The 23,993-nt window shown below is 37.3% G+C and overlaps 2 protein-coding genes across 2 annotated transcripts; one reads left to right on the top strand and one right to left on the bottom strand.

The window, feature by feature from the left end:
* Positions 1 to 1,914: 1,914 nt before the first annotated feature.
* Positions 1,915 to 7,293, top strand: LOC120470675 (uncharacterized). The gene is made up of 5 exons (XM_039660251.2): positions 1,915 to 1,938; positions 2,548 to 2,827; positions 2,915 to 2,995; positions 6,237 to 6,317; positions 6,398 to 7,293. The coding sequence occupies exons 1-5, from the start codon at positions 1,915 to 1,917 to the stop codon at positions 7,291 to 7,293; spliced, it is 1,362 nt and encodes a 453-aa protein (XP_039516185.2).
* A 4,723-nt stretch (positions 7,294 to 12,016) lies between these two features.
* Positions 12,017 to 23,049, bottom strand: sagb (S-antigen; retina and pineal gland (arrestin) b). The gene is made up of 16 exons (XM_089121551.1): positions 23,019 to 23,049; positions 20,980 to 21,035; positions 20,785 to 20,845; positions 19,682 to 19,726; positions 19,032 to 19,231; positions 18,453 to 18,506; positions 17,643 to 17,710; positions 16,976 to 17,111; positions 16,125 to 16,209; positions 15,963 to 16,035; positions 15,069 to 15,206; positions 14,907 to 14,984; positions 14,807 to 14,821; positions 14,677 to 14,729; positions 13,230 to 13,233; positions 12,017 to 12,731 (listed from the first exon to the last, which is right to left on the bottom strand). Exons 2-16 carry the CDS (start codon positions 21,025 to 21,027, stop codon positions 12,638 to 12,640), a joined length of 1,152 nt encoding a protein of 383 aa, XP_088977677.1. The 5' UTR covers positions 21,028 to 21,035; positions 23,019 to 23,049; the 3' UTR covers positions 12,017 to 12,637.
* Positions 23,050 to 23,993: the final 944 nt, after the last annotated feature.

Here is a 23,993-nt window from a genome sequence, read left to right as displayed (position 1 = left end):
TGCTTGTCACTGGATTCTCTTCAGCTCGCTGCCAGCCCTGACCCTTGCCTGGATTTTGGACCAAGTGTGAGCCTGTTCTTCGTTGTCTATCTTGCCAGTGTTTGACCATTTCCCTGTTGACTACTCTTCTCTAATAAACGTTGCAAATGGACCTGACTGCCTCCGGTGATTCCTTACAAATACGTTATCTCAACTAAATAAATTATTATAAAGTTGACTTGACAAAAGAAAATAAGTTGTGATAACAAATCTTGAAAATATTTTTTACAGCGCAGAAATGTTTGTGATTTTTAGTTAACGTTTTAACGATATCATATTCAGTTTTATGTTGATTCAGTTCAGTTCAATAACGGCGTCAGTGTTCAACTTTAAAAGCAGCTCTACGGAAGACGATAGTTTAGTAGAGAATCTGATTAAAAAGTATGTTTAATGCATGTTTGCCGTATTAACTAATTGGGGAATTCACATTGATTTAAATATATATATTTTCAAGAAACAGAAAACACACCTCTGCCGATCCACAACCATAAATGGTTACACTTTATTTTGTTAAAGTGCTACTTAATATTAGGCTATATAGGGTTAGGGTTTGGTTGAGGGTTAGTTGCATGTAATTACTATGATAAACATGTAACATATGTAACAAGAACACTGTAAAATAAAGTGTTACCCCTTAAATTAAGCAGCTCTTTCTATTATGTTGTGCATTTCACTTGTGCAACATAGACTTATTCTCCTTATAGAGCTCTGAAAATAGATTTGTCCTTCATTTGGTAAAAACTAACTAAATCACTTTTGTATTTAAATTCACAAACGCTGAAGTACACAGTTACAAAAAAAAATAGCAACATGACTTAACATTGCATAATGTTCACATTATACGCATAAACCAGAAAGGGGTGTGGCCTAGCTATTTTTTGGTCTTTAAAAAACTATTCTGTAAATAAATAACATCTGTAAAACATAAACAGCTATAACAAAATAGACAATTAACAAATTGGTGTTTCTATTCCATTGTAAAGTGGCCTTGGGGTTTACCTTGGGGAAAGGCACAATACATTTAAAAACAAAATAATAAAATAAATTAAAAATAGATTAAAATGAAATGTACTTTTAATAACATAAAAATAGCACAAAAAAATACAAAAGTAAATAAATAAAATACATAAAAACACTATTATTATTATTATTACTATTATTATTATTATTGTTATTATTATTATTATTACAAAAATTAAGCTACACATTACTTTTTTTGTCTGTTTGTATTTTGGTCGAGATGCTCTAAATGTTTAAAGCGGCACAGATCCGCGGTGTTACACCTTTCCAGGAACACAACTGACTGAATCTTGTTTCTGCTCATTAATCTAGGAAAAATGACTGTCAAAAAAACTGCATGAAATGAATGGCGCAGCTATCACTACAATGTGACGCTACAGCTGTCAAAATAAAAGTTTAAAATAACAAATGCACTGTTGCATTATATGGGACACTCTTCAATGCCATAAAGATATGTGACAAGATATTCAAGATAATATTGTGGCGTTTTCTTACAGAAAGAGTGAGTGTGTGTATATGTGTGTGAGTGTGACCTGGATCGTGTCAGAGGACTGCTGTGTTCCCATGCTTCCCTGTAATATTAAGCATCTCCAGAGAGGCATTGACTCTCTCCTGTTACGGTCCTGGCGGAGCCGCGCCTGCTATCACTGCTGTGTCACGCACACAATGGCTTTCTCCTATGTATTATTATTACTCATGATAATCTGGGCCTAATGAGGTCGCAGAGAATGGAGAGAGAGAGAAAAAAATCCAACTCCCAGTGGCCGAAAACACAAACACACTCGCACAGGTGCGGGTATATAAGATGATAAGTCGATTGGACATCAGAGATTTTTTCACACACTGAGGAAGAGCATGATGCTTCATCACTGGAACATGGTGGGTGATCAATCTGTCTGTCTGTCTGTCTGGTGATTGCTGTTTAATGATGAGAGTGAAATAGTTACTCACAATGCTAGTGTCTTTTTCATGCAATAATCCTTTGATTTTGCTGGTTTGCTGAACCAAACAGAACACACTTCACTAAAAGTGTCAAGTTCACTTATAAAGTGATTTTTTTGTGTGTTTAACCATATTGGGGTTGGTCCATTTTTTTTTGCCCATCAGTGTATTTTTATTGTGTAGTTAAAATTTGTAGAGTAAATTAACCCGTTGCCTTAAAATTATTAAGTAAATAAACTTTATGTGAAAAAGTTATGTGAACTTGAAAATTCCACATTATTTAATTTTTTTTTTCGATTAAGCGTGACGTTTATTTACTTAATAATTTTAAGGCAACGGATTTACTCAATTTCTTTAAGTTAAGTCAACTGATCACTTTTTTAGAGTGTAGAAAAGTTCCAAAAGAACGTTTAAAAAATCTTTTTTGGAACGGAAAGGTTCTTCATGGAACCTTCAATGCCAATAAAGAACCTTAATCTTTAAGAGTGTTCCAACCACTGGAGTCTTTTAAGAGATTTAGATTAAACTCTATATTTTTGTCTACAGGACACGAGGAGTATTGTTGGGGTGTTGGTTTGTCTGTCTTTCGGACAGTGTGCTTTTATTCCCGACTTCCGTGCTACGCTGTTAGGATTACAGCCTGACAACGCCTCAATGGTGTCACCATTCTCATCAGGAGCACCGGAGCCTGATTTATCTTATTGTCAGATGATTCTGGATGCTCCAGTTCCCCCCACGGCGGACCAAGTGCCCTGGTACTGCATTTGCTCCGCTTGCTCCGGAAACAGAGGCCAGAAAGGAGACAGAGGCGACCGTGGATTGAACGGTACAAACACCGAGTTAAACTCCATTGTATTTTCTCTGATGGTTTAATTTCGTCAAAGGTTTTACTAACCGTATCTGCTACTCACAGGAGCTCCTGGTAGTGCAGGTCCAAGAGGGCTCACTGGGCTTCCCGGCCGTCCAGGATTCACAGGACGCCCTGGCTTAAAGGGTGAGACTCGTAATATGCATTGGACTTCAGTATAAATGTGTGTGCATCAGTGATGGGGAAGCTAATTCACTTAGTTACACATTTAAACTAGCAGTTAATTCCCAAAAAAACAAATTCTTGTGTTGGATGTAGGTCTTGGGAGAAGATAGATCTTTAGGTTTTGAATGTTGGGTGTAGGTTTAGGAGTGTAGTTAAAAGTTTGGGTTTAGAATGTTGGGTGTAGTTAGAAGTTTGGGTTTATAAAGTTGAGTGAAGTTAAAAGTTTGGGTTTAGAATGTTGAGTGTAGTTAGAAGTTTGGGTTTAGAATGTTGAATGTAGTTAAAAGTTTGGGTTTAGAATGTTGAATGTAGTTAAAAGTTTGGGTTTAGAATGTTGGGTGTAGTTAGAAGTTTGGGTTTAGAATGTTGGGTGTAGTTCGAAGTTTGGGTTTATAAAGTTGAGTGAAGTTAAAAGTTTGGGTTTAGAATGTTGGGTGTAGTTCGAAGTTTGGGTTTATAAAGTTGAGTGAAGTTAAAAGTTTGGGTTTAGAATGTTGGGTGTAGTTCGAAGTTTGGGTTTATAAAGTTGAGTGAAGTTAAAAGTTTGGGTTTAGAATGTTGGGTGTAGTTAGAAGTTTGGGTTTAGAATGTTGGGTGTAGTTCGAAGTTTGGGTTTATAAAGTTGAGTGAAGTTAAAAGTTTGGGTTTAGAATGTTGGGTGTAGTTCGAAGTTTGGGTTTATAAAGTTGAGTGAAGTTAAAAGTTTGGGTTTAGAATGTTGAATGTAGTTAAAAGTTTGGGTTTAGAATGTTGGGTGTAGTTAGAAGTTTGAGTTTAGAATGTTGGGTGTAGTTAGAAGTTTGGGTTTACAATGTTGAGTGTAGTTAGAAGTTTGGGGTTATAATTTTGGGTGTAGTTAAAAGTTTGGGTTTAGAATGTTGAGTGAAGTTAAAAGTTTGGGTTTACAATGTTGGGTTAAGTTAAAAGTTTGGGTTTAGAATGTTGAGTGAAGTTAGAAGTTTGGGTTTAGAATGTTGAGTGAAGTTAAAAGTTTGGGTTTACAATGTTGAGTGTAGTTAAAAGTTTGGGTTTAAAATTTTGGGTGTAGTAGTTAGAAGTTTGGGTTTAGAATGTTGGGTGTAGGTTTAGGAGTGTAGTTAGAAGTTTAGGTTTAGAATGTTGGGTGTAGGTTTAGGAGTGTAGTTAGAAGTTTAGGTTTAGAATGTTGGGTGTAGGTTTAGGAGTGTAGTTAGAAGTTTAGGTTTAGAATGTTGGGTGTAGGTTTAGGAGTGTAGTTAGAAGTTTAGGTTTAGAATGTTGGGTGTAGGTACATTACATTATAAACCCAAACTTTTAACTACACTCCTAAAGTGTAGTTAAAAGTTTGGGTTTATAATGTTGAGTGAAGTTAAAAGTTTGGGTTTAAAATTTTGGGTGTAGTTAGAAGTTTGGGTTTAGAATTTTGGGTGTAGGTTTAGGAGTGTAGTTAGAAGTTTAGGTTTAGAATGTTGGGTGTAGGTTTAGGAGTGAAGTTAGAAGTTTTGGTTTAGAATGTTGGGTGTAGTTAAAAGTTTTGGTTTAGAATGTTGAGTGAAGTTAAAAGTTTGGGTTTAGAATGTTGAGTTTAGTTAAAAGTTTGGGTTTAGAATGTTGAGTTTAGTTAAAAGTTTGGGTTTACAATATTGAGTGAAGTTAAAAGTTTGGGTTTAGAATGTTGAGTGAAGTTAAAAGTTTGGGTTTAGAATGTTGAGTGAAGTTAAAAGTTTGGGTTTACAATGTTGAGTGAAGTTAAAAGTTTGGGTTTAGAATGTTGAGTTTAGTTAAAAGTTTGGGTTTACAATATTGAGTGAAGTTAAAAGTTTGGGTTTACAATGTTGAGTGAAGTTAAAAGTTTGGGTTTAGAATGTTGAGTTTAGTTAAAAGTTTGGGTTTACAATATTGAGTGAAGTTAAAAGTTTGGGTTTAGAATGTTGAGTGTAGTTAAAAGTTTGGGTTTAAAATTTTGGGTGTAGTTAGAAGTTTGGGTTTAGAATGTTGGGTGTAGGTTTAGAAGTGTAGTTAGAAGTTTGGGTTTAGAATGTTTGGTGTAGGTTTAGAAGTGTAGTTAGAAGTTTGGGTTTAGAATGTTTGGTGTAGGTTTAGAAGTGTAGTTAGAAGTTTAGGTTTAGAATGTTGGGTGTAGGTTTAGAAGTGTAGTTAGAAGTTTGGGTTTAGAATGTTTGGTGTAGGTTTAGAAGTGTAGTTAGAAGTTTGGGTTTAGAATGTTGAGTGAAGTTAAAAGTTTGGGTTTAGAATGTTGAGTGTAGTTAAAAGTTTGGGTTTAAAATTTTGGGTGTAGTTAGAAGTTTAGGTTTAGAATGTTGGGTGTAGGTTTAGAAGTGTAGTTAGAAGTTTGGGTTTAAAATTGTGGGTGTAGTTAGAAGTTTGGGTTTAGAATGTTGGGTGTAGGTTTAGAAGTGTAGTTAGAAGTTTGGGTTTAGAATGTTGAGTGAAGTTAAAAGTTTGGGTTTAGAATGTTGAGTGTAGTTAAAAGTTTGGGTTTAAAATTTTGGGTGTAGTTAGAAGTTTAGGTTTAGAATGTTGGGTGTAGGTTTAGGAGTGTAGTTAGAAGTTTAGGTTTAGAATGTTGGGTGTAGGTTTAGAAGTGTAGTTAGAAGTTTGGGTTTAGAATGTTGGGTGTAGGTTTAGAAGTGTAGTTAGAAGTTTAGGTTTAGAATGTTGGGTGTAGGTTTAGAAGTGTAGTTAGAAGTTTAGGTTTAGAATGTTGGGTGTAGGTTTAGAAGTGTAGTTAGAAGTTTGGGTTTAGAATGTTGGGTGTAGGTTTAGAAGTGTAGTTAGAAGTTTTGGTTTAGAATGTTGGATGTAGTTAAAAGTTTGGGTTTATAATGTTGAGTGAAGTTAAAAGTTTGGGTTTAGAATGTTGAGTGAAGTTAAAAGTTTGGGTTTACAATGTTGAGTTTCGTTAAAAGTTTGGGTTTAGAATGTTGAGTGAAGTTAAAAGTTTAGGTTTAAATGTTGGGAAGGGTTAGAGATTAGAAATATACCAGTTTGCAAGCAGCAAAAATTCCTGGATGACACTGGAAGCCTTTCATATTCAAGTTAAGAATGTCTGCATCCGCTCTCATGTTAAAAAGAAGGTGGATTAATCTTTGATGCATTTCCTAAAAGCATCATAAGCTGAAGAAGATCATTGAGACCATTGGATCGCTTGTTATTATCCAACACTGGTGTTAATTTAAATTAACTGTGTTAACCGTCACAGGTGAAAAAGGTGATATTGGAGATAAAGGTGACACTGGTCCCACTGGGTTAACAGGACCAAAAGGAGACAGGGGGATGAAAGGTCAGTAAGACTATTGTATAAACATTCACACAATGTCTTTCACGGGCCCTGGTGACCATGTTTGCATACGCACTTCCCAGGTGACAAGGGTGACCGTGGTCTGGATGGTCCCACAGGAGAACAGGGTCCAAAGGGAGACGATGGTCAATGCCCGGCAACCTGTGAGCCCATACCAGGAGCAGATGGTGCACCGGGTCTTCCCGGCCCTGCAGGTGCACGTGGGTTACCTGGACTGGCTGGAAACCCCGGTCCCAAAGGACTGAAGGGCGATACAGGTGTGCCAGGCGTGCCTGGCATTCCAGGTGAATCAGGGCAAAAGGGTGACCAAGGCCTACAGGGTTTGTGCAATTGTAGTAATGGTGCTCCAGGAGCTCAGGGTCAAAAGGGTGATAAGGGTGATAAAGGGGAATTGGGTTTGACAGGGCCACAGGGTCCGAATGGAACCACAGGACCTAAAGGTAATCAGGGAGATATGGGAATGATAGGCATGCCTGGACCTTGCTCACCTGCCGTGCAATCTGCTTTCTCTGCCGCTTTACTCGCCTCCAATCCTCTACCGAACCGCCCAGTGCCTTTCAGACGCCCCATCTACAACATAAACCAGCACTACAACCCTGACAATGGTGTCTACACCGCCCCTGTCAACGGAACCTATGTGTTTAGCTACAATCTGCAAGTGTCCACCCGTATGCTCAAGGTCGGCATCTTCCACAACTTTGAAGCCGTGGTGAGGACAACTACGCCAGTTGAAATGAACATCGCCTCTCAGCAGGTGGTGCTGAGTCTGAATCAGGGTGACTGGGTGTGGGTGCAGGTGAAAGACAGCACCACTAACGGCATGTTCACCGGTACCGAGGCCACCAGCACATTTACCGGGTTTCTGTTGTACCCAGACAGATGTGATGACATGTTTGGAAGAGATTTTACCATCCCGAAAGTGTTCCCCGAGACAGATATCGCATGGGGAACTCCATAAAGCCCTACATCTGTACCCTTCGCTCTTAACCTACTCCTTAAACTCTTTAACAACCCCCACTTTCTAAACCAGCACCCAAATTTTTATCTACAGCTTAGACCAGGGGTAAATAACCTTGCTCCTGGAGGGCTGCTATTCTGCAGAGTTTAGCTCAACCCGAATTAAATGTACCTGAAGCAGCTAATCGAGGTGCTCAGGTAGCATGCAGGTGTGTTACAGCAGGGTTGGAACTAAAGTCTGCAGGAAGGCATCCCTCCAGGAGCAGGGTCAGCAACTCATGGCCTAGAGTAGACTTACACCCTAAATTCTTAGTCTACTCTACACCCTCAAAACTGTAACCCAAAATGTAAAACCTACACCCAACAATCTAAACTGAAAAATGTATCTACTCCTTGAACCTGAACCCTACACCCAACATTCTTAACTTTTACCAAAACTTTTAACTTCGCTAGACCTATCAACCTACAGCCAGAATTGTAATCTTTCCAGCAAACTTCTAACTACACTCCTAAACCTACACACACAATTCTAAACCCAAACATTTATCTACTCCCTAGACCTGCACCCAACATTCTAAACCCAAACTTCTAACTACACCCAACATTCTAAACCCAAACTTCTAACTACACCCAACATTCTAAACCCAAACTTCTAACTACACCCAACATTCTAAACCCAAACTTCTAACTACACCCAACATTCTAAACCCAAACTTCTAACTACACCCAACATTCTAAACCCAAACTTCTAATACTCAACATTCTAAACCCAAACTTCTAACTACACCCAACATTCTAAACCCAAACTTCTAACTACACCCAACATTCTAAACCCAAACTTTTAACTACACCCAACATTCTAAACCCAAACTTCTAATACTCAACATTCTAAACCCAAACTTCTAACTACACCCAACATTCTAAACCCAAACTTCTAACTACACCCAACATTCTAAACCCAAACTTCTAATACTCAACATTCTAAACCCAAACTTCTAACTACACCCAACATTCTAAACCCAAACTTCTAACTACACCCAACATTCTAAACCCAAACTTCTAATACTCAACATTCTAAACCCAAACTTCTAACTACGCCCAACATTCTAAACCCAAACTTCTAATACTCAACATTCTAAACCCAAACTTCTAACTACACCCAACATTCTAAACCCAAACTTCTAATACTCAACATTCTAAACCCAAACTTCTAACTACACCCAACATTCTAAACCCAAATTTCTAACTACGAACCTAAACCTTCTAAACTTTCACTCAAACTAAAATTGACCAAGCCCAAAATGCTTAAACACTAAGCTTTTAATTGTCGTAACCACAAATTTGGTTAAGAAATCAGCCAAATTTAAGCAAATGCACTACTTGCCAATGCTGTCATCAAAGAATATGAGAAATTGTGTGTGGAATCATGAATCACAATGAAAGAGTTGCATGGTGATGCTCCGAAGAGATACTGAGAAATATCACAGTGAAGCATGCAGGAAGAGTGACATTTTAGCTGCTGTTTCACTGTGAAAAGTCATTTAATGGTTTGGAGTACAGAAGAATATTGCAGAATTTTTTGCTTCCAACAAATTAAAATTTTTTTTAATGATCAGATGTTATTTTTTTAACAAAACAATGCTCCTGCTCAAATTGCAAAGGCGACCAACTAAGTGGTCCATCAAGCTCATGTTTTAATCTTTGGTCAGAGTCCAAATTTTGAACCCTAAAGTGAATATTTGGTGTCACATTAAACTCAAATCAACGGAGAGACATTTTTCACGAACTGTTTGAAGCCATTGACTCCTCTTCTATCTGCAAAAAGCTGTATGAACGTTGGGGAAGGTTATTCTCTGCTAAGTTACTTTATCTTTAGTATTTGTGGGATTGCTAATTTCCTGACCAGTGATTTGGAATTAAAAGGGATAAGACCATTAAAACACCATTTTTTGGCTTGGCCCATTTTTTTTTTTTTTGTACACCCAACATTTTAAACCTAAACCCAACATTCTAAACCTAAACACAACATTCTAAACCTAAACCCAACATTCTAAACCCAAACCCAACATTCTAAACCCACACCCAACATTCTAACTTTCACTCAAACTTCTACACTATAAAAATGATTAGTTGACTTAACTTTAAAAAAGTGAGGAATCCCATTGCTTTAAAATTGAGCAACTAAACTACATGCAGAATTGGAAAAAATGAAGTTATGTGGAATTGACCTACACCCAACATTCTAAAATTTCCCCCAAACTTCTAACTAAACCCCTAACCCCTACACCCTAAACTCTTAACCAAATGATTTTGTCCTCTAACAAACCTCTAAAATGATCCAGTCTTCCACCTAACCCTATAAGTATTTCTATAATATTCTACATTACACATAGTTTCTATTTTAAAACCACTCAATGTAGTTTGTTTGTAGAAGTGAACCTTTGGCTGAAAGAAGAGCCTTCTCTTTCTCATGAATTAGTCTAGGTGGATGTGATCGGTGTTTATTTACAGTGTATTGTATTGTACCTTCCGTGTAGATCAGTCGGGAGGTTGCTCCCCTGACACAGATGTTTGTAAAGAATGTAAAATGAGCAGGAACGCACCAATCAGCTGTTATATCATCAGCTATTCAAAGGACACACACTGAGGATAAGAGCAAAAGTGGGAATGAGAACAGGAAAGCTGGGATGGTTTGCGTGTCTCAGAATAGGTAATCTGAGAGAAGAGAGGTGTTGTCTTACACAATAAAAGTGTTAAACGCCTATTAGAGAGAGACTGTTTATGTGGGGCTTATATCTTTTGAGTTTGGATTATTCAGACACACAACAATATGATGGGGAACCTCTTACAGTGTTGCTTTTAAACATTGGGGCGGGGGCCTATCCATAAAAATGTTGTCCGGGGCGCTGTGAATTTTAGCAACCACCATGACACATTATGACACACAACATGAAAATCAACAACAATGGTGTTCATGCTCAATGCTCTGTGTATTGATTACCCTTATATTTCCAATAAATTTGAAACTATTCTATAATCTGACTTTTTGTGTTTTTTTTTTACTTCTATCCATGACCTGTTTAAGAATATTTTTATTAAAATATCTAATTTAGCCATTTTGAAATACAACAGAGTGCTGCATGGGATGATGTATATTTGCAGGCCAAGTTAGCCTCGCCTTGGTTTCCTCAACAAAAACTAGGTTTTTCGGACCACTAAGATTCAGACAAATCATTCAATCTTGATTTAAAATCTACAAGTTGGAATAGTTTAAAAGTTTAAACCTTAAGTTTAAACCTTGAAACCTTCCTATTTGGCGTGACAATGTTTAAATGGAGCCTAGTTCAATTTATATAATCTGAAACACGGTGGTTTGTAGTGCAAATACATTGCCATTCTTCTACTTATTTACCTATAGCATTTAATGAATAGGAAATCTTGCACATTCACAAGAGAAAAAAAGGTACAAAATGTAGTGTTCAGCCTTGCTTCAACTGTCTACATAAGTGACTGATTTGGGACACTAGTCAGCAACTCAGACCTGACTTTAGCATGTTAAGCTAAACTAAGCTTTAACATGCTAAGTTAAAAACAACATTCAAATTAGCATTTGGACATGCAACAATTGTGCAAAACAGCACATTTGAATTTGATTGATCAGTTTTATTCATCGACTGCTGCCAATAGAGTGTCGAAGTGATGATGTCACTTTGTAGGACAACTCGGAAGCTAGCGGCGCATATGGGTTCTCTCGGTTGAAAAGCAATGCATTTTTCCCCATAGACTTTTGGAAAATCGCAAAAAATAAGATCTGTGTTTAACAAAGAGTTGTGACCCGTACACGTTTTGTCTATCAAGATAATCTTTACAAGTTAATCCAAAATGTACACATTTTGAAGCCTATATAAAGATTTTAAAAAACACAGACACAATAAAGTTTAAAAACCACAAGCAGGTTATAACTGTGTGTTCTATAGTTCAAAACGTGAAGATATTTAGAGGTTTTGTTCACCACAGACCTTATTTCAAGCGATTTAGCAAAAATCCATTCAAAAATCCCATAGGCTTTTAGAGCGAGCGAACCGGGAGTGCAAAAATGCTGCTAACTCACTTCCGCGTTTTGGCCTACAGAGTGACGTTGTAACTTCGGTACTCTATGTATGCATTAAAGTTCAGCAGTTCAACACAATACACTACCTTTTCAAAAGGTAAAGTTTTGTCAATTTTAGGTACTAATATGTACATTTCAGGTGCAAATATGTACATTTCAGGTGCTATGTACATTTTAGGTGCTAATTATACATTTTTGGTGCTAATACATTTTAGGTGCTAATGTACATTTAAGGTGTTAATATGTACATTTCAGGTGCTAATATGTACATTTTAGGTGCTAATATGTACATTTTAAGTGTTGATATGTACATTTTAGGTGGTAATATGTACATTTTAGGTACTACTATGTACATTTTAGGTGCTAATATGTACCACTAAGGTACCAATATGCAGCCTTTGGGTACAAAAGTGTACCTTTTGAAAAGCTACAGCCCCAGTGTACAGCTTCTGACCTTTTTTTTCTGAGAGTGAATTAGTACATTTGTGTGTGAACTTGTGGCTTAAGTCTTTACCACATGATTACCTAGGGCTTCATTAACAGTTCTGTAATGATGGATTCAATACGTCTTTTGCTCTTTTGGGGTATAGACCATGTCGCTGTTTACCTTCACAAATAGTTTTATTTTAGCTCAAAGCATTTACAGAGCAAATAACAACAGAATTTACCTCTTTAAAATGTTCACTGCAAAATTATTTGCTATGTAATACATCAATTTGTGACAAATAAGAACAAATGATGTACTGTATTTTTAGTAAGAAGGTTTTAAACCGAGTTGAAACAAACTTGATTTTATGGTTCAAAAACATCTTACACATCAAAATGCAAATGTTAAGCAACTGTGAGTCATTTAAAAGATACACTAGAAGTGTAATTAATTTAACTAAAAGATACACTCTTAAAAAATGGTTCTCAATTCTTTATGCCAAAAACGTTCGAAATGTCTTTTCTTTCTAGTTATAACGTATTTTTATGAGCTGTTTAGTTAAAAGTAAATTCATAAAATTATCCCATGATGGAAAGTTTCTATATATGAATAACTCCATATAGAACCTTTTCATTTAAGAGTGTATATAATTACTAGCAGAGTCATTTATGATAATTTGGCCAGTTTGTTGTTCTTGGCTTATAAGTTCTCGCATTGAAACCCTACAAAATCTCAACATGCATCCACTAATGCTTTATATGCACGATTCTGCCAGCATAAAACACGTGTCGTCCGTGGAGAAGGCTCTCAAGGCTCAGCCGGAGATTCGTCATCCTCGCCGATGATTCCTTTCAGATAAGAGCGTTTAAACTCCTCGAACACCAGGTCAGTTGTGTCTTCACTGAACACACACACACACACACAAGCGTTAAAATCACACAAAGAGGCACAAGAAACTCAATCAACGTAAAAGATGAGAGTATGAAGAGGAGCACTACATCAGAAAACAAATGTGTTTTATGTCAACGACACACACACCCTTGTTTTGATGTCATAGAAGTGTTTCTATTGAACGGTAACAACAGATTTACTCAAAGAACGATGCTAAACTGGGGCTCTACACAAGAGACAGGATCGCATTTAGATCGAACACTGATATCCGCAATATAGCTTTCCCTTCCCAGAGCCAACGCGGATCGTCTATCATCTCAAGAGTGTGTGTGTTGTTGGGAAGTGTACACCACACAATGTGCAACGAACACGTGGAATCAGAGACACGAGGACTCTGTAAAAAGGGTTTTATATTACGGCACATTTAGCATAAGCGGTATCACCAACCCTGCTGAATATACACCCTGATAATGGACTATTGCATTGGGAAACATAGTGACATGCTTACCTCTCTTTAGGAGGACGAGAACCGCGAGGAAACAAAGCAGACAACAGTCAGTTATCATCATATACAGCGCTTTATGCAACATAAAAGTTTTGAAACCAGTTCTATGTTTTATGTTCAGTGTTGTTTCAATTCTACGGAGGCGTATTGCATTCACTTGAAGAAAAAAAAATCTACTCTGTTTTTCTGAATTAACGAGTTAATTTTTCATGAGAAAAAAAATTTGCTCTGTTTTTCTGAATTAATGAGTTAATTTTTCATGAGAAATTTTTTTTTTGCTCTGTTTTTCTGAATTAACGAGTTAATTCAGAAAAAACAGAGCAAAAACATTTTTCTCACTAAAAATTAACTCATTAATTCAGAAAAACAGAGAAAAACTTTTTTCTCATGAAAAATTAACTCATTAATTCAGAAAAACAGAGCAAAAAAAATTTCTCATGAAAAATTAACTCGTTAATTCAGAAAAACAGAGCAAAAAAAAATTTTCTCATGAAAAATTAACTCATTAATTCAGAAAAACAGAGAAAAAATTTTTTTCTCATGAAAAATTAAGTCATTTATTCAGAAAAACAGAGCAATTTTTTTTTTCTCATGAAAAATTAACTCATTAATTCAGAAAAACAGAGTAGATTTTTTTTCTTCAAGTGAATCCAATACGCCTCCGTACAATTCAGCTCAGTTATGAAATGATTTTTGATTAATGAACATTGTAAATAAAGATCATTGGATCATGTTTTAAAAGATAATGCTATTTTCACTTCAAAATTTCCATCATCATCATCAACATACAGCTCAATTCAGTTCCACATTCGCTCTGATCTGATGCACTTAAATTGATAACATTTCTGAATATGGCTTCTAATCCCATTCAAATTCATTTTACCCAATATATATGTGCTAGAAAGATTTATGCATATCAGAGTACTGCATCATTAATGCTCACATCAGACTCTATACCGTCGTGAGTTGTGTGTAGTTTGGTTTATGTTTATGATCACTTATGCATCATCAAGCTGTTTATTACCTCAGAGGATAGTTGACACATAATGTAGTCCTTCCTCAGTTTGTACAAACAAAACTCATATATAATTTCTGTTCTAATATTCATTACTGATGTAGTTCATGCAAGTGGAATTTGCTAGTACGACCGTTTTTAGGAACCGATGGATATTTTGCAATCGTTTTCTGTGATTAATGGCTGTAAAAATCACACAAAAACATTTGCTTTTGACATGCACACAAAAATGAGCATGCATTTAAATTACACTGTTTTAGCATAAACAAACTTGTGATGTATAGTTGTCAGTCATGCATAAACTAAATGGGTAAGAAACAGGTACAATTTGTGCACTTAATATGGGATGGCATAGGTTATTATTACATTTTTGCATGATATATATATGATTTTATATGATATATGAATATAAATATATGTATGTGATCAGCTCACCTGGATCAGGTTTGGGATGCATGAGTTTGAAGGGAACCTCCACAGCAACCTCACTGAAACACACACGATTGCACCTTACACACTAACACACTCTGAAAGTTGAGAAAATTCTACACCAATCCAAACTCACGTGGATCCAATGACGCTGTAAGTAAAATACACAGAAATGAAGTCATTAGCAAAGCCTTTCCTCAACACACAGATATGAGCCGAAACTGGTGTTCACTCACCCCGCTGCATTACACTTCACCACCACCCTATAGGCCACCAACATGCCCAGAATCTCCTTCAGGACCTCATCCTTTACGCTGAGGAGAACAGTGAGATAAAGAAACATCAGGGCTGAAACGTTCAGATTATCCACGTATAGATGGCGGATGATCCACACTCACACGCTAGAGGAGGCCAGGTTAGTGTCCTCGTGCTTCAGTTTTCCATCCAGAGCGATTCCATGTCTCTCACGGTTACTGGCCAGTAGAGGACAGAGACTGTACACCTTCTTCAGACTGGTACCAGCGGGCACAGAGTCCCTGTATAACACAACAGTGTCATCTTCTTACAGTGACAGTACATCTGCAGAACAGAGGCTGTGTACGGTTGCATCACAAACACAAGACACATGTAACAAAATAATGAGACATTAATGTAACACTCTCACAGTGACATCAGAAAGACCTCTATCTGACAGTGACATCATAAAGATTCCACTCTGACGGTGACATCATAAAGACTTCAATCTGACAGTGACATCATAAAGACTTCAATCTGACAGTGACATCATAAAGACTTCAATCTGACAGTGACATCATAAAGATTTCACTCTGACAGTGACATCATAAAGACTTCATTCTGACAGTGACATCATAAAGATTCCACTCTGACGGTGACATCATAAAGACTTCAATCTGACAGTGACATCATAAAGATTTCACTCTGACAGTGACATCATAAAGACTTCATTCTGACAGTGACATCCTAAAGACTTCAATCTGACAGTGACATTATAAAGATTCCATTCTGACAGTGACATCATAAAGATTCCTTTTTTGACAGTGATATCAAAGATTTAAATCTCACAGTGACATCATAATGATTTCAATCTGACAGCGACATAAAGATTCCATTCTAAAAGTGACATCATAAAGGCTCCATTCTGACAGTGACATAATAAAGATTATATATTCTGACAGTGACATCATAAAGGTGACATTTGTTGTATTATCTCATAAGAGCATGTGACATTACTGTGACATCACTGATTGTAATAACAGTGTGTTTGTACTCACATGGTCTCATCATAGGCCACAGGACTGATGTATTTGTCATTGGAGTAAAGCACCACACTCGTGACCTGCTCCACTGTGATACGGAGAAACAGGAAACACACACTTTAACACACTGAACACACACGTTTACCCCAGTTTAAAGTGAGCACTGTGTTTACGTACCTGAGACTGACACATCCTTCACATTTCTGCTGGAACTGTTGTCGATCTCCACGCTGATGTTGATCGTCTCTCCATGGTAGTAAATCTGTAATGTACAATCGCAGATTTAAATTTAAATGTTTATGGTTGCACCTCTTGGCTGTATATGTTTATGGTTGCACCTCTTGACTGTATATGTTCATGGTTGCACTTCTGTATATGTGGATGGTCGCACCTCTTGACTGTATATGTTTATGGTCGCACCTCTTGACTGTATATGTTCATGGTTGCACCTCTTGACTGTATATGTTTATGGTTGCACCTGTATATGTTTATGGATGCACCTCTTGACTGTATATGTTCATGGTTGCACCTCTTGACTGTATATGTTCATGGTTGCACCTCTTGACTGTATATGTTTATGGTTGCACCTCTTGACTGTATATGTACATGGTTGCACCTCTTTACTGTATATGTTCATGGTTGCACCTCTTGACTGTATATGTTCATGGTTGCACCTCTTGACTGTATATGTTCATGGTTGCACCTCTGTATATGTTTATGGATGCACCTCTTGACTGTATATGTTCATGGTTGCACCTCTTGACTGTATATGTTCATGGTTGCACCTCTTGACTGTATATGTTTATGGTTGCACCTCTTGACTGTATATGTTTATGGTTGCACCTCTTGACTGTATGTGTTTATGGTTGCACCTCTTGACTGTATATGTTTATGGTTGCACCTCTTGACTGTATGTGTTTATGGTTGCACCTCTTGACTGTATATGTTCATGGTTGCACCTCTTGACTGTATGTGTTTATGGCTGCACCTCTTGACTGTATATGTTCATGGTTGCACCTCTTTCTCACCTCTTTCTCCAGACTGACACGCATATGCAGCGGTTTATCAGACATCGCAAATTCACAGGTGGTCTCGGCCGTCGGGGCTGCGCCACCTTTATCTGGAGCATACTGGATCTTTCTGATGGCCAACCGGACCGTACTCCTGCAGAGAGAGAGAGAAATAGAGAGAGAGAGAGAGAGAGAGAGAGAGAGAGAGAGAGAGAGATGTGTTTATAGAGCAAAGAGTTGGAGTCTTGATCTTGTGGTTTTGCTCTCAGGACCCTCAAGACCCTCTAAGACAAGACAACAATCTATTAAAAATTATAATTTCCTCAACCACTAAGCAACACAATATCTACAAGGCTTCTGATTGGCTACTATTTTGCTTTTTTTTTTTATTTCAATGCTTTGAAATAGTGAGCCTCACTCTTGGCCTTGAGATGTCTTGTATGAGATGGTTCTCACTGCAGAACATGAAATCCACGGGGAGGAGTCGGATCCAGATCCAACTCCTCCCACCTTACATACACCTAAACCTTCCCAACTCCACCCCCTGATACCTAAACCCAACCCTAATCCTACCCATCTCCACCCCTTGGATCTTGATCCGACTCCTCCCCGTGGATCTCATGTACTGCATTGAGGTGCTACTGTCTTGTATTGGTTAGGTTTTTGCGTTTGTGACTTTTCTCACCTCTTTTGGGCTTTTTCATCTTGATTTTCTGCACAGAACGCCTTCACCTCAAACTCCACTGCACAGCGCTGCACAAACACACACAACTCTTACTCCAATTAATTAGACAAATACATTTCAAAGCATGATTAGTTAAACAAACTAAAACCATAAAAAATGATTAATTTCTTGCTGCACGATTAATGGTTAAAAGATCGTGATCTCGATTCAAACACTCAAGCAATCTTATTCCTTGCGTCATTACATTGTTACACCAGTAGGTGGCGTCAAGTGACTGTTAAAAACATATTTGTCTTTGAATGATTCACTCAAGAGATTCGTTCAAAAACACTGATTGATCCAGCAATGAAACGTGTGAAGTCTATGAGTAAGTGAGTCATTGAATCATTCATTCAACCGATTAAAAAAATAATAATGAATATGGTAAAAAATTCTAATAAATTAAACATTTTGTCAAAGCCTCTAGTAAATTACAATTAGTTGTCTATGCAGAATCATGGGAGAATTGGGATCTGTATTAAAAAAAAAAACATTCTAAACATCAGAATTATGTCACTTTTCTTTAAATAAAATAAATATAAAAAAACATTTCCCATTTTCATTTAGTGCAACTTGATGAACTAAAATGACTAAACCTAAAACTGAAATATTTTATATATATATATATATATATATATATATATATATATATATAAATAATACAAATGAATAAAACTTTAACCAAAATTTAAAAATAAAAACCAATTAAAAATATAAATAAAAACTACAAAAGTTTGAAAACACAGAATGTTTGTGGTTATGATGTTTCACCTTTCCTGGGTCTGTGGAGAGCAGACCTACAGAACACGGCAGGTTATCTGGAAACTGAGAGAGAGGACATGCAATCACAAATCACAACATATTCACCCACACAAACCGCCGCTATTCTGCTTTTTCAGATATGATCTTTCATGTACTTTTTTAGATCTATATGTAAAAGTGCAGATAAATTTAGTTCTCTCTCAAAACTGAAATGAGTTGTCTCTCTTCCTTCTGAAAATACATAGGTTTGTCACTATTAATTAGAATAAAGCCAACATGTGGTCTTGATTGGCTGTTTCTGACCAATCACAACAGAGCAGCTCTCAGAGAGGCGGGGCTTAGAGAGACTGAATCTGCAAACGAAGCGTTTCAGACACTGAGAGAAAAGAGCTGATGCTGCAGGGGATATCAGGAGAAAATTAAAGTGTTTTGATGACCGTGATCCATGTAAACGTATTACAGGTGAGGCCAAAACAACATTAGGAACCTTTTAAACAGCATAACAGGGACAATTTGAAGCAAACGTTTACGTCCGACTTCTTGTGCTGTTTGCATCCATGAAGAAAAGCGTTCAGAAAGGACTCTAACCTCAAAGAAGAAGGGATACGCATTGTCTCCGAGCTTGCGCAGGATCTTCTCTTGCACTTTAGTGTGTACGCTGCGCTCCTTGTCCTGGAGAGGAGGATAGACCTGCCGTGTGCACAGGAAAATATCCCTGCGGAACGCTATTCCCATGACGTCCATATCGTCCCGACCGTAGCGGAACGTACAGGACAGCATGACGTAGACTAGAGGAGATGAACACACACACACACGGCAGATTCATCAATCGACACACACATTCATTTATTTACATGTGTTTCATAAGCTCATCACACACACATACACACACACACATTCATATCTACATATGTTTCATAAGCTCAACAACACACACATTCATTAATCGACATGTGTTTCATAGGCTCAACACACACACACACACACACACACACACACACACATTAATTTATCTACATGTGTTTCATAAGCTCAACACACACATACATTCATTAATCTACAAATGTTTCATAGGCTCAACACACACACACACACAGCTCAGCACTGACAACACACACACACAAGCTCAACACACAAACAGATTCATTAATCTACAAATGTTTCATAGGCTCAACACACACACACACACACACACACACAGCTCAGCACTGCCATCTGTCTGTGAATGTGTCTCTCACCTTTCTTTCCTTTCGTCTGCTCTGGGTCGATCAGCACAACACCGTCTGACACACACACACACACACACACACACACAGAGAGAGAGAGAGAGTCAGCTCTACACGTTACTCTCCATCAGGGTTATCTTACTGTCACTCAGATGACTCTACATTTAATTTTTCATTAAAAATTTTGGTTAAAGTTTTAAAGTTTATATATATATATGAAGAGTTCAGATGCAAAAGCCTCTAAATGCCATTTGAAATTTTCTTCTAAAATGACCATTTTTATCAAGCTTGTATATTTAAGTTCAGTAATTTCACTTAAATGACAATTAATAGGTAATCTTCATTGCCATTTAAGTGAAATTACTGAACTTAAATATACAAGCTTGATAAAAATGATCATTTTAGAAGAAAATTTCAAATGGCACTTAGAGGCTTTTGCATCTGAACTCTTCATATATATATATATATATATATATATATATATATATATAATGATTTATAAAATGAATTCAAAATAAAAATTATATACAATTATCTTTTTTTTAAAAGAATACAAATTACAGAAACAAAATGAATATATGGTTTTCAATTTTAGCTATTTTAGTACATCAGATTAAACTAAATGAAAACAGGCAAATTAGGCTTGAATAAAATAACTTTTTAAAATATATTTTATTTCATTTAAAGTTTATTTCATTCTGAAAATACAAAAGTTTTTATGGTTTTGGTTTTATTTTTCGTAACTATAATAATTCTGCTCTTCACTTACAGCCTTTATCATGCATTATAAAGGTATTCATAATGCACATTTTAATGCACTATATATTTTAATAAATCTGTATAATATTTGCGAATTCCTTATTAAATCTGAAATTGTTTGTCATGTGTTTTGATGCATTACACTTTCTAATGGTGTAACATAATGTATAATAACTGTGAGACAGTACAATACAGTAATAATGCATTATATATAAAGAATGTAAATAAAGTGTTTTGGGTCAGAGGGCTTCTGCTGTCAAAACAGAGCGTGACATCATATCCTGTTCCCCATGGCATTTGTATCATCAGATTTTGCACTGATTTGCATGTGAGCCGTGATTGGCTGCTGAACTCACCAACAGGATCAACAAAGTCGCAGTGATCCACGAAATCCCGTTTTCCCATGTAAACGCCAACCTATGACATCACACAAAGGTTTTCCGGTCAGCACTAACACACAAACATTACGTGACGCTAACAACACACACACACAACTACACGAAACAGCATAAAGACACTAAACTGGACTATAAAGATGGCGAGGGACTCACAGATTTGTCTCTGGAGAGTTTCTTGTAGACGACGTGTTTGGGACTCATTCTGTCTCCTAAAGCAGAAACAGAAACAATGATGATCAATCAAAACTTAATATTAATATTCATTACCAGCAACTATTTTCTAAATAGTAATCGTATTCACTCACTTACACAATTATTCACTCACTCATACACACACACACCTCATCAGCAGTTTCAGCTCTGAGCTGATGACTCACAGCACTAATCTAGTGTAACCTAAACCTCAATTAACACACACACACACACACACACACACACACACACACACACACATTGAAACGTTTGTTTGTTTGTGTGACTGAATGGCAAACCATGATCCTATTTACATGATGACACTGAAGACAAAATATAAAACAAAAACAACTTGTGTGATATGTCTAGTGTGGAATATTGACACAAATATTCTGACAGAAGACTCACTTTATTAAATATCCATCTCCATTTACTGTTCTATTTACCATTATATATATACAGTCAAACCAGGATTTATTCAGCATTTATCACAGTTTATTCACTATCGTTTAGAAAATGGTTGTAAACTGTGAACTCAGAGTTATTAACTATTGTCCGTCTTTCTGTTAGACTCTCACAGGTTAACGTACTAGTAAAAAAATCCTAAATTATTGCTGGTCTCTGAATCATTTTTGGTTTGACTGTATATAATTATTGTTCTATCTATTAAATCTATCTATCATTCTATCCATCTCTGTCCATCTATACCAATCATTCTATATCCCTCCATCATCCATCTCTTCATCACCCATCGCTCCATCATCCATCTCGTCATCGCCCATTCAATCATCCATCCATCTCATCACCCATTGACCTATCCATCCATCCATCCATCCATCCATCTCTTCATCACCCATCCCTCCATCATCTATCTCGTCATCGCCCATTCCATTATCCATCCATCTCATCGCCCATTGATCTATCCAGCCATCCATCCATCCATCTCTTCATCACCCATTCCTCCTTCATCTATCCGTTTCGTCATCACCCATTCCTCCATCATCCATCCATCTCTTCATCACCCATCATCCATCCATCTCTTCATCACCCATCCCTCCTTTATTTATCCGTTTCATCATCACCCATTCCTCCATCATCCATCCATCTCTTCATCACCCATCCCTCCTTCATTTATCCGTTTCATCATCACCCATTCCTCCATCATCCATCCATCTCTTCATCACCCATCATCCATCCATCTCTTCATCACCCATCATCCATCCATCTCTTCATCACCCATCCCTCCTTTATTTATCCGTTTCATCATCACCCATTCCTCCATCATCCATCCATCTCTTCATCACCCATCCCTCCTTCATTTATCCGTTTCATCATCACCCATTCCTCCATCATCCATCCATCTCTTCATCACCCATCCCTCCTTTATTTATCCGTTTCATCATCACCCATTCCTCCATCATCCATCCATCTCTTCATCACCCATCCCTCCTTCATTTATCCGTTTCATCATCACCCATTCCTCCATCATCCACCCATCTCTTCATCATCCATCCATCTGTTCGTCATCCATCCATCTCTTGATCACCCATCCCTCCATCATCCATCCACCCACCCATCTCTTCATCCACCCATCCATAAATCCATCACTCCATCTCTCTATCCATCCCTCCATCTCTTCATCCATCCACCCATACCCCCATCTCTTCATCCATCCACCCCTCCAGCCATCCCTCCATCTCTTCATCCACTTACCCCTCCATAATCCATCAATTCCTCCATCTCTATCCATCCCTCCATCCATCCACCCATACCCCCATCTCTTCATCCATCCACCCATACCCCCATCTCTTCATCCACCCACCCCTCCATAATCCATCAATTCCTCCATCTCTCTACCCATGCCTCCATCCATCCACCCATACCCCCATCTCTTCATCCACCCACCCCTCCATAATCCATCAATTCCTCCATCTCTCTATCCATCCCTCCATCTCTTCATCCATCCATCCATCCATCATCCCTCCATCCATAACACTCACCTGTGTGTTCAGATGCAGATGCTGTTGTGTGTCCAGGTAAAGTGTGTGTGTGCAGTGATGTTCAGGGCCAGTATTTGTAACCTGTGACTCCACCCACCACCTAGCCATTGGTCAGCCACGGCTCAGTTGTTTACCGTCTGCGAGATTATCGTGCAGAAGTAATGAAGACGTAAACTAATCCGCTCAAATGTGTATCACTCTGAAATCATTGTTATATCACACCCGTGACAATCACAAGGAAACGCTTTAACAAATAAGGTCCCATTAGTTCATTCATTAACTAATAATGAGCGATACAGTCAAACCAAAAATTATTCAGACACCAGATATCATTTTTGATATTCATTTACTATTGTATGCAGTGAGGAGAGCAACGGACATATTATCCCCATAATTCTTCATCGAGTGACTACCAGTAATATCTATAAACATTTGGGACCAAAAATGATTCGGCCACTTTGAGCTGATCATGTTTTCTGTAATTGCTGATGCTCTTTTTACACACACACTGAACAACATGAAGCATTGCTTGGTGATTGATTGAGCTAAACTGGTATTATCTAATTTAACAGCCGACAGATATTCAACATAATTCATCTGTGAGAGTCTAACAGAAGGACGGACAAAACCAGTCAAATATCCACTGATTTAATAACTCTGAGTTCGTCATATTTTACTACCATTTTCTAAACTATAGCGAATAAACTGTGATAAAGGGAGAAATGTTGAAGTTCTGAATATTAATTTGACTGTGTGTTACAGTATGCTTTCAGAAGACATTTAGGAACATTATTTTCTGAATCCGACTGATTGGGATCTAATAGTGTCAGTTAGTGTCACACACACTCACACTCACACATCCTGAGGTTAATAGTTAATGCAACACTGGAACGACCAATCAGAAGACAGGACTGGAACGTTCCATTTCATGTTTGTTGCTATTTAGAGAGAGAGAGAGAGAGGTGTTGTAGTGGG

Source organism: Pimephales promelas, chromosome 16, assembly GCF_988280905.1.
Source record: "Pimephales promelas chromosome 16, fPimPro1.hap1.1, whole genome shotgun sequence".
Taxonomy (NCBI): domain Eukaryota; kingdom Metazoa; phylum Chordata; class Actinopteri; order Cypriniformes; family Leuciscidae; genus Pimephales; species Pimephales promelas.
The sequence above is the reverse complement of the archived record's forward strand: the minus strand, read 5'-3'. Positions and strand labels throughout refer to the sequence as shown.